The sequence below is a fragment of the Carettochelys insculpta genome, chromosome 1 (genome assembly GCF_033958435.1).
Source record: "Carettochelys insculpta isolate YL-2023 chromosome 1, ASM3395843v1, whole genome shotgun sequence".
In the NCBI taxonomy this organism is placed as follows: Eukaryota; Metazoa; Chordata; order Testudines; family Carettochelyidae; genus Carettochelys; species Carettochelys insculpta.
Window position 1 is genome coordinate 62,397,882 of NC_134137.1, and position 23,296 is coordinate 62,421,177.

Here is a 23,296-nt window from a genome sequence, read left to right on the forward strand (position 1 = left end):
CCCTTATTCCCATGAGCAGATGGGAATAAGGGACTTCGAAGCAGCTGGGGTCCTTTTGAAAAGGAGCCCCGTTGGGAGGAGCCGCGCGGCGGCGAGCTGCGTCAATTTCGAAGTGCCGCGGCCGCCCGCATGCTAATAAAGTGCTGAATATGTATTTCAGCGCTTCATTAGTAAACTTTTAAATGTCCATTTGCATGGCAATTTCGAAGTTTGGGGCTAGTATAGACACGGCCATTGATTCACATTTTCCTATCTAAGAAGGAATATAAATAAATTCTGTTAATTTAGCCAGTGAGTCTCCTATAGGATAATGACTGTTGAAGATACTGTTAAGGTCATTTGAAAAATTCTTCCTATGTACCCAAAGAGCTGAGCATCCCAGTGTGTTGTACACAACAGACTGCCACGTATGCGGTCAGCTACTTCCAGTTTTTAAAAAGTGAGAAACTGATCTCTGTACAAGAGTATTCAACTGAGGTCCATTTTAAAAAGCATCCATAACAAGTAGAGTCAATGCAACAGAACGCTGTCACAGAATAGCAACTCCATTGCAGATGGCAGAGGTGCAGATGAGACAAAAAATTATCAAAACCACTTAAAGGTTAATCTAGGAGGCATTTATCTAGCTAGGACATTCAGTGTCTTTATATCCTTTATGCCAGAGGCAAAATGAACTTTACTTTAGTGCAATAGAATTACAGTAACTGTCTGCAAAGCCTTTAAACTGTAGAATTCCCACAAACAGAGTACTTGAGCAATCAGGCCATATTGTTTCTTGAAAGCTGTGCGCTGATTGCCCGAAGCATGGCAATCCATTTGTGCAAGCCAAGCAGATGCCATTTTGAAACATTTTTCCCAAAATTCTTCTGTCCTATGAGCGATGAACCAGTTTAAAGTCCACTGATCTGAATTTATATTCATAATGACCAGCCAGCAAAGCAATTTTAGTGGTGGCCAACACATTCATTTTGCATATGATCTAAGCAGCATTTTCCAGAAATTCATTTAATAAACATCTAAAATAAAAATGCTATGAAACATTTAAAATATCATAAATAAACTTACTCTAAAATCATTTTCAACCAATTAATAAATAAAATCCATACTTATTTGCTAGCACAAATAGCCTGGATTATAAAAGTGCTATAGAGACTCTGCAGAGACATCACTTGTTTTGTGCTTAGTTGTTCAATGATTTCCAAGGCAGAGTTTCTTGCTCTGGTGCTGCTGTTCCTCTAGCGATTTCATTTTCTGTAGGCCGTCTAAAACACAAGATTTGTTAAAAGAATATTAAGTGGATGTTTAACACTCAAATGTCTCATGCAACCATATCAGGAGCTAGTTATTGAGTGTTGCAGCCATATTGGTCCCAGTTTACCAGACAGACAAGATGGTGAAGTGGGTACAATAGAAGTTATTTGTTCATTCCCTTATTTCTGGAGATAGGCTGACTTAAGCCCTAAGAGATACCTATACAAAGGATCAGACAACTGAAAATTATGCATCTATTAGAGCACTGACAGAATGCTGGCAACATACCAGCACACTCTGTTTGTATAGTCATTCACACACAGTGGTGGGAACTGAAATCTCTATCAAAGTCTGTCCTTTTACTTGTTATAATATATGGGTCTAAGTCTGGATTCAGGGCCTAAATAAGTCCTCTTTCTCCTGTACTCCAAGTTCCCAGGAAAGACATGGGTCAAAGCCCTCACTACATTTCTAAGCTATGAATACTTGTTCACAGCTTACGGTGGGTTTCAGACAGCAATCAGTTAGTTAAACTACTTAATCTTCTCTAGTACAGAGAGACAGACACTTCTAGCAGGCTGAGTGATGTGTGTGCACAAGATTGTCATATCTTGGCCTGAAAACAGAGGTAGAATGTTCAGTTTGAGCAAGGATAAGGGAGTACCTTTCCCCATATGGAGAAACACGCTCCCCTGAAGCACATCTATCTTCAGGTAAGTGCGCTGAGTGGCCCAGAATGGAGCTGGTTAAAAATTCCAGGACACCACACTAAAGGAATACACATTTGGAAAATGACCTGTTGACTAGCACTGGGACCTCATGGATCTCTATTCACATGGAGCCCATTGGATGCTGGAGGTCAGTCAGTGCTGTGTGGCCTCGCACAGACCAGAAACAATCAGCGAAACTGCTAGCTATGTATCTAGTATGCAGATTCAACACTTTGCATCAAGGTGCTCCCAGTTTACCTGCTGGAATAAAATATCTAACATGCCTTTTGATTGGGTTTTACAAATATTTTGATCTGTTTACACCATTTCCAACCCTTATTCAGGAGTGTTCCACGGGCTCACAGCTGATGCTATTTTGTCACAGCTATTTTGTCATTTTCCCTTGGGCAGAAAGGACTTTGAAACAGCACTGTGACCTTATTCCTCTCTTTGGAGAGTGACAGTTTGCTTGGCAAATCCACTTGCCTCAGGCTGAAGGAAGCTTATATTCATTGATCTGAGGACCAAATGCTATTAAGTGCAATGGAAATGAGAGTTGCTGAAGAGAACGCAATATTTTATTTATAAAATGTGGACAGTGGGTTTAATTTTTGAAAACATCTAAGTGGCTTGAGAGCCCCCTTCTTACTGAAAGTTACTGGCATTTGTGCTCCAAGTCATTCGAAAGCTTTTCAAAAACTTTCTCAATAGGAAGGATTCATCAGTGCTAAAACTAGGATAGTATGGATAATTTACATACCTGGACAAAGCACTATAGGATATTTATGATCGGGGAAGGGGTGGGTGCCAAATGTGATATTTTTTTAATGAACACAGAAATTTTATACTCCATGAATATCTAGCTGAAAATTTAAATAGGTATGTCATCTCTGTCAGAATGTGAAAAGAGAGTTATAACCTTGCACGAATTCCAGATTTGTTTTCAAAATCTGTCTATTTATTGCTTGTAATTACTTACAACTGGTCATCAGAACTACTTACTTTCTCTGGCTGTTGGCTCATGAACACCAGTGTGGAATGGGCTTAGCTGCCACTGTGAAAAAGAAAAAGTTTCATTGATTCTAGAGGACAAAAAAATCAAACATTGGGAGTAAGAGGATGTTTGGCACATCACTTCATTTTAAGTGAGCTCCTCTGACACCATAAAACTACAAGCAACATTTGCTTTCTTCTTACACTTCACCTTTCAAAGGAAAAAACAAACAAACAAACCGTACTGCTTTGTTAAAGCCATGTGGCCATAATTACCACACTGCCTGAGGGGACGGGACAACTGCACCAACATGCATGATCTTGAACACCTACAACACCTAGTGCCTCAGAACAGGCCCCTAGATCCACTTCCCACTTTATGCACTGTGACTCCTTGAAGAGCTATATTCTTGAAGAGGATCTTCCAGTGAATATTTTCACTGCCACCCAGGGTATGAAGGAAAGGGTTTGGAGGAGGTCACTTCATACAGTAATACCAACTGAGCTAGCAAATCTTATTTAAGAAAAAACTTTGTAGGGCGATACCATGGAGCCTGGACACTCCCAGCTGTGTCTTTGGACTGCCCCTTTTCAATTTGCAGAGCATGTGCCATACACTGTCCTTTTCCATGGGCTTCCGAACTATCAGGGTAGCATGCCACAGAACCACTCCTTTTCTGTACATACACTCCAGAGCTGCATCTACACGTGCACGCTACTTCGAAGTAGCGGCACTAACTTCGAAATAGCGCCCGTCGCGGCTACACGCGTCGGGTGCTATTTCGAAGTTAACTTCGACGTTAGGCGGTGAGACGTCGAAGTCACTAACCTCATGAGGGGATTGGAATAGCGCCCTACTTCGACGTTCAACGTCGAAGTAGGGACCGTGTAGACGATCCGCGTCCCGCAACGTCGAAATTGCCGGGTCCTCCATGGCAGCCATCAGCTGGGGGGTTGAGAGATGCTCTCTCTCCAGCCCCTGCGGGGCTCTATGGTCACCGTGGGCAGCAGCCCTTAGCCCAGGGCTTCTGGCTGCTGCTGCGGCAGCTGGGGATCCATGCTGAAGGCACAGGGTCTGCAACCAGTTGTCGGCTCTGTGTATCTCGTGTTGTTTAGTGCAACTGTGTCTGGGAGGGGCCCTTTAAGGGAGCGGCTTGCTGTTGAGTCCGCCCTGTGACCCTGTCTGCAGCTGTGCCTGGCACCCTTATTTCGATGTGTGCTACTTTGGTGTGTAGACGTACCCTCGCAGCGCCTATTTCGATGTGGTGCCGCGCAACGTCGAAGTTGAACATCGACGTTGCCAGCCCTGGAGGACGTGTAGACGTTATTCATCGAAATAGCCTATTTCGATGTTGGCTTCACGTGTAGACGTAGCCCAGGTGATCTATGATATTTCCCTTGGCTCCCCACCTGTTGCAGAAAAGCCAGATTCTTTGGGACAGCTGAAGGAACTTTATGTAATCAGAAATATCTCGTTTTAATTTCCCAGATGCACCTGGGAAGTCATATGGGTGAATTAAGCAATTGCCCTAGGGGATCAGGCTTTAAGGGGTGTCAGATCAGTCCAAAGTGATTTTTTTCTCTGTTTTAAAATATATTAATATGTTGTCTCTTATAAACAAAAGTATTGACCATTGTACTTGTAAAACAGTGTGTCACTGCCATGTTAGAAGCTGAGATCTATTATTTATTTCATACTGTGGAGCAGGGCTATGTATGTAAATACAGTTAAAATGTGTCATAGTATTGTAGCTTCAAAAGAAGGCTACCTGGATTTACTGCTGGGGGGAGGGTCTCCAAGCAGGATAAGGCAACATGATAGAACTTTACATGTACAGCAAGGGTAGGAGAGCTGAGAAGTTTATTTTAACAAATTCTGTAAGTTCTATTACTTACTGTAAATTTGTTAACGCCTTTGAGTTCACCAAACTTCATATACGATATGTCTGCTTTTTTCTTTCCAACATCTACATCTCCTGCATAGATTTGTTTGATGCCAGCACCTTTGATTAAAGGCACACATTCATCACAAGGACATTTTGTCACAAAAATCATGCTTCTCTCTTCCGGTTTTATTTCTTGACACCTACAAGTAGTCAGAAAAATATTCTGAAATTAAAAACTTGACAGTTTTGAGTGGTGGTGATTTACGTTCTATGTGTTGAGCAAAGAAATTATATGAATCATACTATAATCTGCTCTTTGGAGCAAGATTTTATTCCTATCAAAGCACATGGAATCAAGAGGACATAGTTAGTTAGGATTTGTTATCTGAATGACAAGCATACTACTATAGAAGACTCAGAATCTGCCATTCTGGAGTGTTTCATTTCAGGGCAATAATGTGGCTATAACAAGTACCAAGGACGGTGACTGCTGAGATTTAATGATACATGCACAAGTATGAATAATTTGTAAGACCTTCACAATTTTCAAGAATTCACTGAACCTACTTTTCCCTGTGAATGTTCAAATTTTACATCATGTTTAAATATGTAAAGTTAGTTGTACTTTCACAATTACGTCCTGCTCTGCATCTATCAGTTTATTTTTGAACTGCCACTTGCTATTCTGATATTAAAATAATAGTAGCTTTGTATACCTGAATGTTAAAGCATTTTGCTCAGCATGTATGATGTATCTGAACTTTCTGATTTCTCTGTCTTTTTGTTTATCATCCATGTGCGGAAAATCAGCATATTCAGATCCAACAGGAAAGGCATTGTAACCACAGCCTACAAAATACATGGCTCCTGTCCCATCACAACTCTGCAAAAGCAAACCAGAAAATTTGGTTAAATATTTGGTTTATTTGCACATCTGCAGGGTGTTGCCCAATATATCTATATATAACATTCAATTGTTGAGCTGTAAAAACTAAGAGTTTAAGCTGGGGTTTCACTAGCAGCATTCTGTGGGTGGGCAGGGTCTACCTAGAAAATGTACCAAAGGCAATGGATAGGCACATTATCACACAAACAAAATAAACAAGTGTAACAAGTCCCCCTTGGCTGCTTCTCCTGGTAAGCAGTATTGACAGAGGCAACAAAAAGTATGAATGACTCAGTCATTAAGCTATATTGCAATGTGTGAGAACAGGAAAGGGTGCACTTGTGATGCCAAAGCCTGTATTTTGCCTTGGCATGTAAATCTATTAAGTGGCAGACTGATACGTATATTAAAGAAGTTAGTGGCTGAAATTAGAATAGAGGGTGGTACAGTGATAAGTTTATGATAACCAGAATGAAACAATCTAAATTGAGAGCTAGAAAATATATCATGGAAGCATCTTGTACTTGTAGGAGGAAAAGGAAAGGAGAGTAATAATATTTAATGTTAATTTAGTGTTTGCCATGTGAGGAACCAACACCTAAAATCTGAGACTATAGCTTTGTAAATTCTATTTCCAGATCTGAAGAAGTAGGTCTGCCCCACCAAAGCTCATCACCTCATAATTTATTTGTTAGTCTTTAAAGTGCTACAGAACTGCTTTTTGTTTTGTGAAGATACAGACTAACACATCTACCTCCCTGTGACTGTAAAATCAAGCTAAGCTTCCAGTCCTTATTTTGCTCTGCAGATTAATTATTCACAAAATACATGTGGTTCTCAAAAAGTACTGCTCCACTAGAGTGCCAAAAGAGCAAGCTGAAGCAGGGGAGATAGCAGATGACATATCTACAATTAGTTAAGATCCTTGTCCTCAGAAGTGAACAACTTGTCATGCTCATACACCCAGCATCGTAATTGTTATTTGTTGTTGCATCACAACAGCATACTTCAGTACATCGGTAAGTTTTTGTCTAGGTCAATCATTTATAAGTCAAAATTGCACATTATAATACATCTTATTTTGGGATTTTTTCCATTCCCTCAAACCACATTATGATCCAAAGAAGGTATGTCCACCACACATTTGCTGCAAAATGTTGAATCTGGCACACTACAGTTACATTAAACAAGGATCTGACAGGTAAACTGTTACCCTTTCACTTCCCTGGGGAGAACTGAATAGTGGCACATGGGCTGGTTCAGGAGCACTGGCAAACATTTGTAGCTAGGATACCTAGAATGACCATAAAACTATTACTCTGGAATCTAACAGATAAGAAGCTGGGCACAAACACTGTGTGGTATTTACTAACTCAATCAAACTAATCCAACTTCACAGCCTAATTATCAACCAAAAATTAATGTAGGGTTACCTGAGACTAAAACCGTGTGATTTTAACAATGTAATGCATAAATTTCTCTCATTTACAAAGTAATATAACTAATACTGAGAAACATTAGTATATGACTTGCCAGTGAGAGATACAGTGACAATTTTTCCATACTCACAGATTTTCCTTCTGCCCAAATAACAGCTCCCACACCAGTTTTGTGATCCTCTAAAATATAGAATATATAAATCGTAAGTGACAGGCACTTCTATAGAAAACTTCCATTTGGATATCTGAAAGCATTCCCCTATAATCTATTAATAACAACTCTTGAGAACATCTGAGAGGTATTATCTGCATTTTGCCAACAGTGAAATAAGGAATAGAAAGATTAAGAAACTTACCAGAGGACTTACAAGTCCATGACAAACCCAGGGACAGAATGCAGCCCTCCTGACTCAGGCCTTTGTCTTTCTCCCAGTGCTTTAGTTGACTAAATAATTTTATTTAGTGTGGAGAAATATGAACAGAAGGTGACTTTTGACAGTTATTAGACACTACTAAGGCAATATGTGATTGATTTTGGCCAGCTTACAAAGCAGACTTTGTGTTGGGAATCCAGCCCATAGCATCAATGAATTAATTGACGGTACAAGGTCTCTTGGAAACTTAACAAAAAAAAAAAAGAGAGAGAGAAAGAAATAAAGCAAAATTTATTTAAAGACAATTTTTAATAGCCAGGTACAGAAACAAGCTCTAATACAGGAGAGTTTTGTTGGCTTTCTCTCACCCACTACACAGGAGTATGAGCAGAACTTTCATTTAAGTTACTTTGAAGTCTCCTGAGTACTTCTGATGGGGCATTTTAACTGATTAAAAATGGGACTGTTACAGTGATAGAGCACTCTGGTGATTATAGTGATTATCCAGTGTAGAACACTTCAACCAGTGTTGTTCCAATTATCCTTCTCCCATCACTCTTAGTGCTATGCTATGCAGAATTCAGCAATCATTTTCCAGGGACTTTCTTGCCAAGAAAATGTTTTTACAAAGTTTGACAAATTATTTATATGTTTTTCTTGGTTATTCCTATACAATAGACAGCATGAATTGTTCTTCTTCCTTAGATCCCTTCTTTGTCACACGGTATAACTAAAGTTACAGCTCTATTTCAGTATCAGTTAACATAGGATTAGGATATCACTGCAGGCCTCAGTAGGACAAACTGGGTTGGATGTAATGAACACTTATCCAAATATCTTCAGTTCTAAAAGGAAAACAGAACAAATTGTGCGTGTAAACCTTCCTTTACCCAAAATCACCACCTTTGTTTAAATAACTTGGATGATGTTTTATAAGGGGATCAGCATATCCTGGCTTAAAATTGTATCCAAAAGGGTTAAGCAGTCCAAGCTTGGTCATCGCTAGGTTAATACAGAGTTGTCTCAATATACCATGGCATTTGCTATTTTGATCCTCTCTCTATTGTGTGCCAACTCTACCTTCTGACCTTCCAAAATAACTAGCCTTTCAAAGAGCACAATTTGAAAAAGCATAAAGCTAGGCTTCAAACCCTGTACTTTGACACTTAAATAAATGGTCATATTTTCCACAGTCTTAGCACCCAGCAGCTCCCCTTAAGGTTGCAATTGTAACTGAGGGCAGAATTGGAATTTTAATTGAGTAAACACATTTTTTTTTCAGAGGGAGGTGAGAAAGCTAGAGCGGGAATTTTAAAAATACATACCACTTAATTTCAAGAACCTTCTTCAGTGGGGATCTAGGTCAGGTTGAACGGATACAAAAAGCATCAGTGTCACATCTGCTTGGGCATAGCAATGGTGAGTTGTTAGCTAGTGCCTGTCCTGCTCAGACATTTGCCTATTTTTTACGGTTATTCAGGAACATAGCTAGATAGTCCGACACTGAACAGCATCCCAAGCCCACACTGCTATAAATAATTATATATGCACTTCACTGGTCAATTCAAAAAGTGGTGTTTGAGTACAGAAAATGCTGATCACCAATTGACAATTTTAGTTTACCCTACTGAGTTGACTGGAATGCCTTTGCTATTATAGAGGTCACTTTAAGAAAGAACAGGTATCTGGAAGAAAATTCCTTTTGCTATTCTGAAGGCAAAAAAGCCTCTTTGAGAATAATTAGGAACTAGAGAAAAGTAGAACTTTCTAAACTTTCCTGGGCCTCGTTATATGCATATACCAGAAATCTGCTTACTTTCCCACAGGAGAGGCAGGAATAATTAACCAAATTCTGCTTGGTGTACAAGGGTGGAGAGCCTATTAACTTGGACGGAAGTTACACTTGCATGTCAGTGCTGCATCTGATTTTGGGGAACAGTGTTCTGCCTGCAGCGGGAAGTATGTGAAATACCCCTCCCATAAAATTATGTAATCCTAGCTCAGGAATCTATTTCCTCCCACAGATCTTCCTGCATATCAATTATTTAACATAACATTTTAATAATGACTACATTCTCAAGACTTCTGATGGCTGCCCCATCTCCAAGACTTTCACAAATACATTAATGCATACACTGTATACTGTGTGACTCTCAAATGGGCAGCTGGCAGGATGTAAAGAGTTTACGAGTTTATGGTGCATGATGTGAGGAAGAATGAACAGCTTGTGCTTCTTGAAGCCAATCTCACGTACAAAAGTCAAGTTTTCCACTGAGGCACCTTGTACCTTAAGGAAACTATTACAAATGGCAAAGAATGGGAGGCTAGGCGAAGAATCCACAAGTTAAAGGTTTTATAACGTTTTCCTAAGAAATGTTCTCTCAGGCCATCTAGTACCAATTCATGCACACTATGACTAAACACTAAAGTGTGCAGCTCTCTTGGTATTTGTCTCTCTCTTAGCTATCCTACAGCCTTCTGTTATTTTTTCTAATTGCCCCATAGAACAAAAGCTAGAAAAAACCCATATTTTGTTAAAGAAAACCAAGAATCTAAGTCAGTCTGAGTTCAGTCCTGCAGTCAAACCCATTTTCAGTTTAATTACATCAGTGACTCATGGGGACTAATGATGGAAGAGGTGTCTGGGAGAGAAAGACAAATGATTCTAAATGTGATAAGACCTCTTCAACAAACACAGTATGTAAAAGTTTAGTATTGCCAGGTATTTCCTAGAGGACATGACACATACAATAGTTCAGACTTTAAAATGTGCAGGCCAACGAGAAGTACATATTAATGTAAGGGAAATACTTACATCCCTTATCAACAGAACTAGCAATCTGTCATAACTGACCTATTTTAAAGCATTCAAAACTATCAATTTACATAGATCTTTCAAACAAATGATTCATTATTTATGATTGGTAAAAGAAAACACTGGCAAATATAGTAACTAACCAACATGGAGAAAGCGAAAAATGAGTAAGGAGAGTATTGTGGATTTTAAGCTTCTTACGCATTATGTAGAGTATATATTTTCCCTCCAAGTTCTGCCTATCTCAAAGTATTTTAGTTTTTAACAGGGAATTTGCACCACTCTGCCTTATTTAAATAACTAGAGAATAAGGGGATTAGAAATCACTGGTATCAAAAGTAGGCCAAAGTCAGTTCATAGCCTCTGTCCTCTACCAAAATAGTATTCTGTTCTTCAAAACTCCAGAATCTTTGAAGGTGGGAAATATTTTTGTTGTTAAGTGTGTAATAATTATCACTAGTAAACAATGGGAATAGGAAAGTGCTGTAACACAGAAGTAACTATTTTTTTTTGCTGGTGGGTAAAGAGCAGATATGGACGAGCATCTCTATCTCTGTTTGCTATTATTTTCTATTTATAGATCATGCTTTCCAGAATGCCACATATAACCTCCTTTATTAACAGATTACACCTACTGTTTGTATTTAAAGGCAAGTCTTAGAAGGGGCTCCAATAAATTGAACAACATTGTTGCATTCTTTGCGATAGGAGTACGCACTCCAGCTGAGGAGGCTTTGCCAGTGTAGGATAACTGCATTGTGATCATTCTTTTCTATTCAATGAGCACAAAGCTCTTTACAAACATTAATGAAGTGCTCCGTGTGAGGTACTTTAAATGGTAGCCCCATTTTACAGATGTAGGAACTAAGGCACAGAGCAGGTGACTACCTTGCGAAAAGTCAGATAGGAAGTGTTTGGCACAGCCAGGAATTTAACCAGGGATCCTTACATTCAGTCCCATGATCACCAAAAGCCTGTTTTTTCTCCCACACACACATCAACTCACCAGTTCGGTATGCCAGTAACCTGGCTTGTATCATACAATGCCTTGCAATTTCTTGGGGCAAGCTCTGATGGTGCATTTCATTTGTCTGCTGTGATCCATTATTATAAAATCCAAACTGGCCAAAGGTTGGGACACTGGCTGCTACTGTAGCCAAAAGCAGGACAAGATCTTTCATGTTTTGCCTAAGATTATTAAAATATGGATTTTCACAGAGGTTCTCCAGACCCAGAGTCATCAGTATTTGCTTGTGCATTTCTTCATTTGAAATTAGGAATAAACTTTCATACTCTTTTATTCTTTCTTGTCTACACTCAGTATAAAAATCAGCGTTACACTCAGACAGAGTTTTTGCAGCTTTTTGAATGAAATCACACTTGAAGGAGGTTTCCTCTACAAACTGCACCATATCACACACTAAAGGCTGAAGCGAGAGACACACACGAGCTCGACTATTTGACTTCAATCTTTCTACTGCTTTGGCATCCAGCTTTGCATCTTCAGTACTGGTAGGGTTGGAAGCTTCATTCTGCAAACTTATTTCAGGATCTGCAGGCCAATATGAAATTCTATTCACTCCAGCTGGAACAGAAGATACACATGGTTAACAGGAAATATACAACGCTGGTGTAAAACATTTTTCATAATTTTAACTTCAAAATATTACCACAGCATACTGCATTTTGGTGCCAACAACAAGGAGTTGGTGTTCCTCAAACTGTATTTGAGCAACATATGTCCAGGAAAATACAAATATCGAGGGTGTCTTATGCTAGCTAATTTTGCTTTTATTATGCTCCTACTGTTCTGGCAACCAAAAGTCCAAGATGCACCATCTTCAGTACAGTGAAGGTAATTATTTTCTAGACTGTAAGCTCCTCAGGGGAGGGACTCTTTACTTTTATGTCTTCTGTCACCTGATCACATTGCCAGTGTACAAGAAAAATCAGTTATTGTCAGTGGTGCTCTAGTTGGTAAAAAATCAGGATTGCTGAAGAACAGTGCAGTCTTCACCACACAAGGAAGAAAAATGTGATCTGTACAAAGCACCTGGTTTTCATCTTAATTGGAGAAGGAATTTCAAAGAATTGAATCTGAGTTCCACATGAACTCACATTCCTCTTTGCTGAAGTTAATACTTAGCATACACTTGGGTCTTCTGGTAAAACTACAGGCTGGCAAACAGAATGTAATTACTTTGCATGAAAGTGACCAGGACTCACAGGTTAACACAGTTACCCTTGTAAAGTGTGATGAGAATGTCAGCGGTCAAAGGCATCAGTTTTATGTACAAGTTACGAAAATAACAATGCCACTTAATAGAACCTGAGACACTGAGTGGTTACTGGCTCATTGGGAAGAGACCCACTTCTTGAATCACCAACTACAGAACAAAGACATTTAATGCTGGTTTCTCCTAATGAAAATATCAAGGCTTATTATGCAAACCAAAGAGGTAAACAAATACCTACAGCAGAGGGGCAACCCTAAGGGAGCTGAATCTTTTCGTATACAGTCATAAGTAGCAAAACATCAAATTTAACAAGTTTATCCTTTTCAAACTACAGTCTTTAACTTACCATTTACGATCATTTTTAAACAAGTTGAACATGGTTTTCTGGAAAAATAAAGATCACAATTTTTAAGCCTTGATCCATGTTTAATCAGAGCAATTTGACCAGCATGTAAGTCTGCACTGGAGCAATGCAAACCAATCATTTTAACATTTTTCACTACGACAAGGCCAGTCTTCTTTACCTATATAAAAAGTATATTAATTTTTGTTAAAAATTAAAAAGGTGATAATGATAACATAATTCCATCAGTGTGTTCCACAAAGCAGAAACTGTCTAAATTTAGTATTGCATTTCTTTGCATTTAAGGCTATGGTAACATATGGCATGGAATGTCAAAACAGATATTTCATAATCCCAGGATACTGGGTTTATTGGACCACATTTTACTGGTGGAAAAGGCAAGCTTTGAGATACACAGCGCTGTTCTTTAGGTCTAGGAAAGGTATGTAAGGCATCAGAGCTAAATACAAGGAGGACTACTTATGCTAAGCACTCTGTTCCACCTTTTAGTTTGCTGTGACACTGTGTAGATTGAAAGTTTGTCTCTTTCACCAACAGAAGTTGGTTCTATTAAAAAATACTACCTCATCCACCTTGTCTCTCAAAGATTAATAAGTAGATGTGCCTCTTGGTTATATTCCCTTTAGGCACTGACATTCAATACAGACCTTGGAAGAACATGTTTATCTTTCTAGGCATCTAACAGATCCCATATTAAATGTCCAGTCAAAACACATTTACTCTGTGTTCTTTTCTGGGACAGACTGCCCCCTGAAATCCACACGGAGGATGGGATATCTGGCATATTTCCAGTCAGTTTCTTTTGAATGATTCCGTCTGGGTGAGGGTTGTCTCCCTCCCCTCTAGCCACAGATGATAAAAAAAGGCTCAAGGGATCTGTGTGTAAAAGTCTTCAATCCTAGTCATTGCCTACCTTCTTGAATCTTCTCTGCTGCACACTGAACCCTCCAGGTAAGAATGCTGATGAGTTCAGCACACTTATTTGTTCTCTCAGGGCTGAGGATGAAGTTATGCTGGAGAACATCTGAGCTTCCAACACTATTTCTGCCTCTCCTTATCTGCGGAAACTAACCTCCACAGAGGCTTCATGGGGAATTAGAAAGACAAATCCTCCCTTTGTACATAGCAGGCAACATTTGCTACCTTTGGATAATCTGTGCTTGTGAAAAAATAGACAGCCTAGCCAAATGAGATATTTCTAACATTTCCCATCATAGTGTTACAACTACAAATGTCTAGTTATTACTTATTATTTTGCCCTCCTTTTTCTGTTCTAGTTCATATATGAGCTGTATTTTACTACATTCTTTTCTATTTTCAGATTATGAAAAATGTCTTTTTTCCCCTTTAAAAAGTTTAAATGTGAAGAAACAATATTTACACTTGTGTAAAATTATTGGCACTAGACTGGAGGAGTACATTAAGATTTAGCTTCATATCTTCAGTTGGCATGTAGACTCCAAACAATGCTATGTTTTTCTAATGTTTGTCATAACACTACTTCAATAAAGTAAACACTTTCATATCTGATGTTCTATTATCCAGAAATCTCAAATAACTGGCATTTGAGCTGTAAGTAGATTTATGTTAGTTTTCCATAAGTACAGTACAGTGAAAGTAAATACATATAAATACAGCAGGTACACCATAAGTTTACAGTGTACAATACTATTCTTGTTGATAAATTAAAATACTCTGCATATATGTTTGTTTGTTTCTTAATATCTAATCTTGTTTTTCTTTAGTGTTACGTATTGTTAAGTATACCCCTCTAGTATCCAGAATATCTGAATATCTGACAACCTCTCAGTTCCAGGGCTGTCAGATATGAAAGAATTTACTGTATATGCCCAGTACTACCCTACCCTATATAAAACTTTATATAGTTTGGGACCCGGTTTTTTTCAGTACCTTTCTTTATGGTCCAAAAATATAAACACATATTAAAAAAAAGAATGAAAAATGAATATTTTTACTGTTTATTATTTATTCACAATAATAATAGTACATAGTGACAATTTGCATATTTTCTAATGACCAGTATTTTTTTTTCCAAGGACTGGTACTGGGCCGTGGACCACACTTTGGGAAACGCTGCTCTATGGCACAGACAGTTCATGAAACCATTACTTTGCTGCACTTGCTGAAAAATATAAGGGACCACCAATCTTAGGGTTTCAGCCCCATTTTTAATTCTGAACCACCCTTCTGCCATACTTAAACCACATTCTTATCTTTCTAATCTAATAATGGTCAGCAAATACCCAGTCTCTGTTATCATATGGCCAGAGCTATTTATAGAGATTCTATGTTGCTGATTTGCTTTAGCTGTAGTGTATCACTTCAATACTTTTCCACTACAGCATCTATAGTACCTTAGACAGAAGAACATTTAAAATAATCCCATTGCTTTAACAAGGTTTTGATATAAACAAAATAAAAATATGTAACTACATTTAAGTTTAGATGGTTAAAAAAAAGCATTCTTAAATTTTCGCTGCTGTATTGTGCTTTTATTCCTCCCATTTGCCACAGGAAAAAATGGTCAGAAATATGATCAATACAATTTTTGTACTTTTGAAAAGTACCTGCAAAGTATTTACTGTGTGTGTATGTGATAATGAACAATGGTTTGGTTAAGCATATTCACAGCCTAAATGTTAGCATTTGTTCCAGAAGGACAATTAAACAGCAAGCAATACATTTTACCTGTGATTTCTTTTGTTGTTTAACTGGGGGAAAGAGCTCCATCCAGAGACTGAACAAAGTAAAAAGGTTAACTTTGGAAAGCCTTGGTGTCTGACCTGCCATCAGAAAAAAGAACAAAGATAAATATTAACTGATAAAAATCTTGTATTTCCTTAATGACTGAGCCAACTGATGTTCTATGGTGGAGGCACAGAGAATTGGAATACCTTGTTTAATACACACTATAGTGTAGCTTGAAGTGCCATCTTCAAATTAAATTTTCTCAAATTAAATTTTGTAAAAACAAGCTTTTATAAAGTGAATGGCTAATATTCATGTTTACTCTATATAAAATGCAGTAAGCGGTTTTATACTGGTTATGTACACAATATATAAAGTTTCTAAATTTACACACATGTAATTCAAATATAACAGCATTTGCTATATAAAGTGCAATAAAAATAAAGAAACTGTTCCAAGCCAAACATTGCAACAGTATGATCTTGAAACTGAAAACAACAAAGGGAGTGATTTTACCTACTTTTATTACCAAAGCAAAAATGAATAAAAGTTGCACTTTTCTAAAATTTCTTCTTCACCTAAATATTACTCCAAGCATCTACCATCAAAATTGTAGGCAGTCCTGTAGGCCAAGCAATGGAAGAACTAGGGAGATATAACCACACACTGGCCACTATGAATATTAGTACCTAAATTCACCTTTCCCCAACACCAGTCCCACAGATCAACATGCTTTTCTGGTATTTCATCAAACAAGGCAAGCACAAAACGAAATACATTTTGGCAGAAAATAGGATTAGAAGCAAATATACAAGAAGATTTCTTACAACTTCTACATTAGCCACGGTAGAACTTAGTGGATCTTTTGCCTCTACTATTGCTGTGGCTAAATTCCACTACATAGAACTTTTCTGGAACATAATTTGCTTTGTCAACTCAGCTCTGCATAATATGAGGAACTGGTAACATACTTTTTACAAGAGTCATTCCTCTTATGGGTGGAGAGAGGCAACAACACAATAGGTGCACAACCCCTCCCTTTCAAAAGGGACATGAAAATCAGCAAGATTGAAAATGCAAATGAGGTGTAGTTTTTAATATCTTGAGCCTCATTTGCACATTCCCGCGTGAGCTGGCTTCTGGCAGACCCACGTCTGGAAGCCAAAGCAAAAGTGTGGACAGGGTTCCCTCACTCCAGGCCAGCCCCTCGGCGGAAGACCAACCTGCACCACGGCAGGGATGACGGCGGACCCAGCACCACCACTGGACGGCGACAGACCCCCAGCTGCTGGCCATCCATCGTTGGCAGCTGGAAGTCGTCGAGCAGCATCTGCGGGTGGAGGAGCGGCACCTTCAGCTGCAGGAGCGGGCACTGGCCTGGCGCCAGGAAGCATGGGGGGCCTTTATGTGGACATTCGAGCACATTGCGGACTACCTGGCTCCCCATGCCGTGCCGGCTGCCGCTCCGCCCGCCCTGCCTGCTCCACCCGCCATCGCACTGCCACCCGCCACCGAGGGCCCTTCCGCCAAGGGGGACCTGGGGCCAGCTGACACCCGCCGGCCATATCTACTGGTCCGCCCGGCCCCCAGCCAGCCCTGGCCAGGGCTGAGGCCGAGGCGCGGATAGCGGCCGCCCACCCCCAGCGCTGGACATTAGGGGGTGTGGGGCCCAGGACGTGGCCCCCCCCCTTTGTATATATTCCCCTCAGTTTTATGTTTGTTTGTAAATAGTTTCTAGTAGACCCCTGTTGTTATATTGTTGTTGTTATGGATGCTGATACCTGCCCCTCCATGTACATAGTTCTCCCCTTCCTTGTCTTCCTCTTTTTTCTTTCATTTTATTGGAGTTATTATATATATATATATATATATATGTAATATTTATTTGGCCTGTAAATAGTTAGTTAAGAGATTAATAATAAGGAAAGTTCAACAGAGATCTGGTTTTACAAACAAATGTCTGTTTTTATTTATTTTCAAGAAAGGTGTGGGGGGGTGCTCTGGGGTGCTCTGTGGTGTGGGCGTAGGGGCAGGGAGTGTTGTGGAGGATGGGGGGGGTTCAGTGGGGGGACTGCCAGCGTTCACCCCGTGGCCTCATCGAAATGGGCCCGCAGGGCCTCCCGGACCCGGGTCCCTTCGGGGTCCACCTGGCGACTGGGGGCAGCAGGTGGCTGCTCATTGGCCCTGCCAGCCTCCACAGCCCAGCCCTGAAAGAAGGCCTCCCCCTTGCTCTCGACGAGGTTGTGGAGGGCGCTGCATGCGCCCACAACCTGGGGGATGTTGGTGAGGCCCGCATCCAGGCGGGTGAGGAGACACCTCCAGTGCCCTTTGAAGTGCCCAAATGTGCACTCCACCACCTGGCGCACGTGGTTCAGGCGCAGGTTGAAGCGCTCCTGGCTGGCTGACAGGTGGCCCGTGTAAGGGTGCATGAGCCAGGGCGGAGGGGTATGCCGCATCTGTGATGACGCAGAGGGGCATGGTGGTGTCCCCCACAGGGATCTCCCGCTGGGGAATGTAGGTCCCCGCCTCCAGCCGGCGGCACAGGCCCGAGTTCCGGAATACTCGGGCGTCGTGGGTGCTGCCAGGCCAGCCCACATACATGTCCAGGAAGCGGCCCCGGCTGTCCACCAAGGCCTGGAGGACCACTGAGTGGTAGCCCTTCCTGTTTAAGTAGCGTCCTCCACTGTGCTCTGGGGTGCGGATGGGGATATGGGTCCCTTCCAGAGCCCCGAAGCAATTGGGGAAGCCCAGGGTGGCAAACCCCGCGATGGCAGCATCTGGGTCCCCAAGCCTCACGAGCCTGTGGAGGAGCAGGGCGTTGATGGCACGGATGACCTGCAGGGGAAGCACATGGGAGAGCACCAATGAGGGGTGTGCAGGGTGTGTGTGGCCCTCCCCTGCCAGGGCCCCCCTCCCTTGCCAGGGCTGCCTCCCCCTCCCTCCGTGGGTCCTCTTACCTCCATGAGGACAGCCCCAACGGTGTCCTTGCTGATGCCAAATTGCTGGCCCACAGATCGGTAGCTGTCTGGAGTGGCCTGCATCCAGACAGCGATGCCGACCCGTTTCTCCACACTGAGGGCACGCCGCATGAAGGTGACCTGGTGCGTCAGTGCGGGGGTGAGCCGCTGGCATAGCTCCAGAAATGTCTGCCGGCTCATGCGAAAGTTCTGGAGCCAGCGGTCGTCGTCCCACTCTCCGAGCACCAGCCACTCCCACCAGTTGGTGCTGGTGGGGTAGCTCCACAGCCGGCGGTGTATGAGGCGGGGGTAGGTGGGGTGCTGCAGGGTTGGGGGTTGAGTCCTCCTCCCCTGCGGGCAGCTCCTCCTCTGTGGCAAGGATGTGCTCAGCTGCCTCCTGCATGGCATGGAGCAGGGCGAGCACTGCTCCTACAGGGGCGGCTGGGTGGACCTCTGGCTGCTGCTGCTGCTGCTGCTGGGGGTCCATGACTGTGTCGCTCGAGGTGTGCGTGCCTATGGCTCTGCAGACCGTGTGCTGTGCAGGCTGCGTGTGTCTGGGAGGGGCCCTTTAAGGGAGCGGCTAGCTGTTGCCCCAGAAGCACTAGTCCGCCCTGTGACCCTGTCTGCAGCTGTTCCTGGCACCCTTATTTCGATGTGTGCTACTTTGGCGTGTAGATGTTCCCTCACAGCGCCTATTTCGATGTGGTACTGCCCAACGTTGACGTTGAACGTCAACGGCACCAGCCCTGGAGGACGTGTAGACGTTATTCATCGAAATAGCTTATTTTGACGTAGCAACATCGAAATAGGCTATTTCGATGTAGCGTGCATGTGTAGACGTAGCCAATATGTGTACATTACTGCAAAAATTATATAACGGGTGTGAGGAAATCCTCATTTTCAAAATAAAAACAAAACAGTAAAATAGGTTACTCTTCATATAATTTTAACTTTATGGCTGCATCTACACTAGTGAGTTCTTTCAAAAGATTTTTCGAAAGAAGGGGGCTCTTTCAAAAGATCCACTGGAGCATCTCCACACAAAAAGCATCTTTTCTAAAGCAAATTGAAAGAATGCAGCTCTCCTTTTGAAATCACTCTTCCTTTCCTGTTTCAGGAAAAGCGCCCCCTTTTGAAAGAAAACACGTGTAGACGCTCCACGGGCCCTTTCTTTTTTCAAAAGAGCAGTGCTCATGGGGCCTGATTTTTCAATCCGTGGCCTGTTTTTTTGAAAGAGCAGGGGCTGTGTGGATGGATGGTCTCTTCCAAAAGGGCAAATCACTTTTTTGTGTATGGATGCATTCTTTTGGAAGAAGTTCTTTTGGAAGAGATCTTCCAGAACTGCTTCTTTCAAAAGATTTCTGTAGCGTAGACACAGCCATAGAGTTTAATCCCATAAATCTATATTTCTATTGCATTTATGAATATCAGAGCCTTCCTCAGCTAGAACGTATATATTCCTTATGGATGGTAAACAAAAGCATGTAGCACAAAGGATAGCTTGCATTATTTTCAGAGGTGCTTTGAAATTAGTGTCACCTGTAAAAGTTCAGAATCTATTAACAAAAAATCAGGACTTTTCTTGATTTTTAATGCTGTCAATGTATATTTATTGAAGGAGGACATAGCAGGTGCATCCAAGCACTATCAGCCTCTCAAATACTTCTGGGGAGGCTGGTCTCATCTCTGTTAGGATGGGGATTTCTGGGAGGAATTTAAGCAGAAGAGAATATAGTTCCCTTCTGCTCGCAGCACCGTCTTTACATCCCACAGTGCTCAGGCAGCCTAAAGTGTGGTATTCATAGGCAACCTGTATTTCCCCTATTACACCTTATTCCCCCTACTACATTTGGGTCACAAACACTATAAGGGAAATTTTGAAACCAATTAAAAGTTGTTTTAGTTAGAATTTCTTAACACTTTGCAAGATTATTTTGTAAAAACTGTATTTGGGTCCTGTTATAAGTAGATCATGCCTGTAGGCGTATGAAGGCATATTATTTAGATTTTTTTAAACACAGCTAGAGCAATTGTACAAATATCATTTGGGATCTGGATTTAATAAAGGAATTTATTATTGAATTGGTGTCATGGTAATATCCTGTATTAACAAAAATAATTACTACAATGTTACTTCTAAGAAAGGGAATGTTTCATAATTAAAAGACAACAGGAAGTCTTGTAGCGCTTTAAAGACTAAAATTTCAGATCTGTAAAGCTGAAGTGGGTTTTACCCATGAAAGCTCATTACCTAAAAAATAAATGTGTTAGTCTTTAAGGTGCTACAAGACTGCTTGTTTTTTGTGAAGCTATTGACTAACACAGCTATCCCTATGAGACCAAATATGGGGTAGTCAGGGTTCAGTGTGTTGGAGGGGGCTGCTAGGGAGCAGATGTGGGGTCTGGGTGGGAGGGAAGGTGCAAGAGTGGTCTTGGGGTAGGTGTTTGGTATCTGGGAAGGAATGGGTGCAGGAGCAGGGTAGAACGATCTGGGCAGGAGAAGGGGGTGGGAGCATGCTGGAGCCACTTACCTCTGCATGCTGCCACTGCCCCCTCCCCCAGCTGGGGAAACGGTGGCAGTGGCAACAGCAGCAAAGCCTCTCTAAGGGAACTTTTTCTTCTGCCCTTGCCAGGCACTGCTGCCCCCGCTGTTCTGATTGGCTGGAATTCTGGCCAACAGGAACAATGGGGAAGCCTTTCCACAGGGAGCACTTGTGGTTCTCCCAGCCAGGGGAGTGGGAGAAGGAGCAGCAGCATGAGGAGCCTGGAGCCACTTTCCTTCGGCGCTGCCTGCAGAGCCCCTGGGCCAGATCCAGCCCCAGCTTCGCTGATCTGGCCCATGATGCTCAGGGCTCCCAAACTCCTATGGGCCAGATGCTGGGGAGGGGAGCTCTGTGCCTCAGGGTCTGGGTCCAGGCAAGCCACAGTCCGGTATTATAAATGATAAACTCTTTGAAACAGGACTCAGCTTATACGCTGTTGATGCCCTAAAAGTGGGAGGCTCCTCCACTGTTGATATTAAGGTCTGCTAGGTTGACTTACTTAGCGCAAGCCAAGGACTTCACCTAATGATTTCTCCATCAAACCTGTAACTGCTATTTGAACAAGTATGTAGCTGTCAGAATTGCACACAGCCTTAGCTGATGGAGGGCACTAAGGCGGTGGGCAGTAGGTTCCATTTGGGGGAGGAGAGGCTTAGGCTAGTGAGACAGAAGGGGGCTTTTGCCTGATAGACTGCCAGGCATGCTCCTGGAAGCCTGGAAAGATCACACTGTGGGGGAGATGGGCCCCAAAAATCAGGACTTTTCTTGATTTTTAATGCTGTCAATGTATATTTATTGAAGTGGTGGCCCTCTCATGGTGCCAATCCTCTGCTTTGTAGAAGGAGGGCGGAAGCTGTCTACCGGGGATTCAGAACAGAGAAGCTTTCACCTGACATGCTGTTGGTCTAAGTGCTGGCAGTGAGAAAGGTGTGATGCCAGGGGGATGGGCACTCACCTAACACACTGTTAGTCTGGGTGGGGGAGAGGTGTTGGGGGGAAGGGGTGCTCACCAACATGGTGTGGGTCTGAGTGGGGGAAGAGCAGTGGGGTGGGGAAGGAGTGCTCACTTGAGAGGTTGTTGAGCTGGGTGGGGAAGAGGTGATGGGAGGCGCTCACGTGACATGCTGACGCTCTGGGGGGGAGGGATGCTCACCTGACAGGCTGTCAGTCTGAGTGGGGGAGGGGGAGGGGGAGGGAGCTCACCTGACAGGCTGTGGGTGGGGCACAGGGAAGGGGCGCTCACCGGACAGACTGTCGGTGGGAGTGGGGATGGGGAAGGGGGAGGGGCGCTCACCTGACAGGCGGTCGGTCTGGGTGGGGGAAGGGGGAAGGGCGCTCACCTGACAGGCTGCCGGTCTGGGTGGGGGAAGTGGGAGGGGCGCTCACCTGACAGGCTGCCGGTCTGGGTGGGGGAAGGGGGAGGGGCGCTCACCTGACAGGCGGTCGGTCTGGGTGGGGGAAGGGGGAAGGGCGCTCACCTGACAGGCTGTCAGTCTGGGTGGGGGAAGGGGGAGGGGCGCTCACCTGACAGGCTGCCGGTCTGGGTGGGGGAAGGGGGAGGGGCGCTCACCTGACAGGCGGTCGGTCTGGGTGGGGGAAGGGGGAGGGGGCGCTCACCTGACAGGCTGCCGGTCTGGGTGGGGGAAGGGGGAGGGGCGCTCACCTGACAGGCTGCCGGTCTGGGTGCGGGAAGGGGGAGGGGCGCTCACCTGACAGGCTGTCAGTCTGGGTGGGGGAAGGGGGAGGGGCGCTCACCTGACAGGTTGTCGGTCTGGGTGGGGGAAGGGGGAGGGGCGCTCACCTGACAGGCTGTCGGTCTGGGTGGGGGAAGGGGGAGGGGCGCTCACCTGACAGGCTGTCGGTCTGGGTGCCCGCGGTGCTCACACCCCGCCCGGCCGCCACTCGCCCATCGCCGGGAGCCCCCGCACTTTGCATCGGGCTCGCTGGCCTTACCCGCCCGCTAGCGGCTCCGGCTGCGCCGCGGACCCAGGCACGCCCCGCATGACAGCTGTGGCAGCAAGCCGCCCTCAGCCCGTGCGCGGAGCGAGCGCTTACGTCAACAGCTCCGCCAGCGCCCCCGGTGATGCCGATGGGAAGCTGCATCCGGAACCGCGAAGGGGCGTGGCCTGCTG

At 43.2% G+C, this 23,296-nt stretch overlaps 1 protein-coding gene across 4 annotated transcripts; it reads right to left on the reverse strand.

Annotated features, from left to right (window-relative positions):
* Nucleotides 1-201: 201 nt before the first annotated feature.
* CDADC1 (cytidine and dCMP deaminase domain containing 1) lies at nt 202-23,285 on the reverse strand. 4 transcript variants are annotated; one of them, XM_074987797.1, is made up of 9 exons: nt 23,012-23,285; nt 15,665-15,759; nt 12,938-12,975; nt 11,361-11,939; nt 7,296-7,345; nt 5,557-5,723; nt 4,851-5,040; nt 2,964-3,015; nt 202-1,262 (listed from the first exon to the last, which is right to left on the reverse strand). In XM_074987797.1, the coding sequence occupies exons 3-9, from the start codon at nt 12,948-12,950 to the stop codon at nt 1,189-1,191; spliced, it is 1,125 nt and encodes a 374-aa protein (XP_074843898.1). In that variant the 5' UTR covers nt 12,951-12,975; nt 15,665-15,759; nt 23,012-23,285; the 3' UTR covers nt 202-1,188. The 4 variants fall into 4 exon arrangements, with proteins under 4 accessions (XP_074843898.1, XP_074843880.1, XP_074843906.1 ...); XM_074987779.1 differs by having other exon boundaries at nt 12,938-13,115; nt 23,012-23,279; XM_074987805.1 differs by lacking the exon at nt 23,012-23,285 and adding an exon at nt 22,966-22,980.
* Nucleotides 23,286-23,296: the final 11 nt, after the last annotated feature.

Coding starts and splice junctions, on each gene's coding strand:
- CDADC1 (XM_074987779.1), bottom strand. CDS start 23,267: ATGCAGCTTCCCATCGGCATCACCGGGGGCGCTGGCGGAGCTGTTGAC. Junction 5,041..5,556: donor CAAAATGCTTTAACATTCAG/GTATACAAAGCT, acceptor GACTACTTGTAG/GTGTCAAGAAATAAAACCGG. Junction 3,016..4,850: donor AAGGCGTTAACAAATTTACA/GTAAGTAATAGA, acceptor TCTTTTTCACAG/TGGCAGCTAAGCCCATTCCA.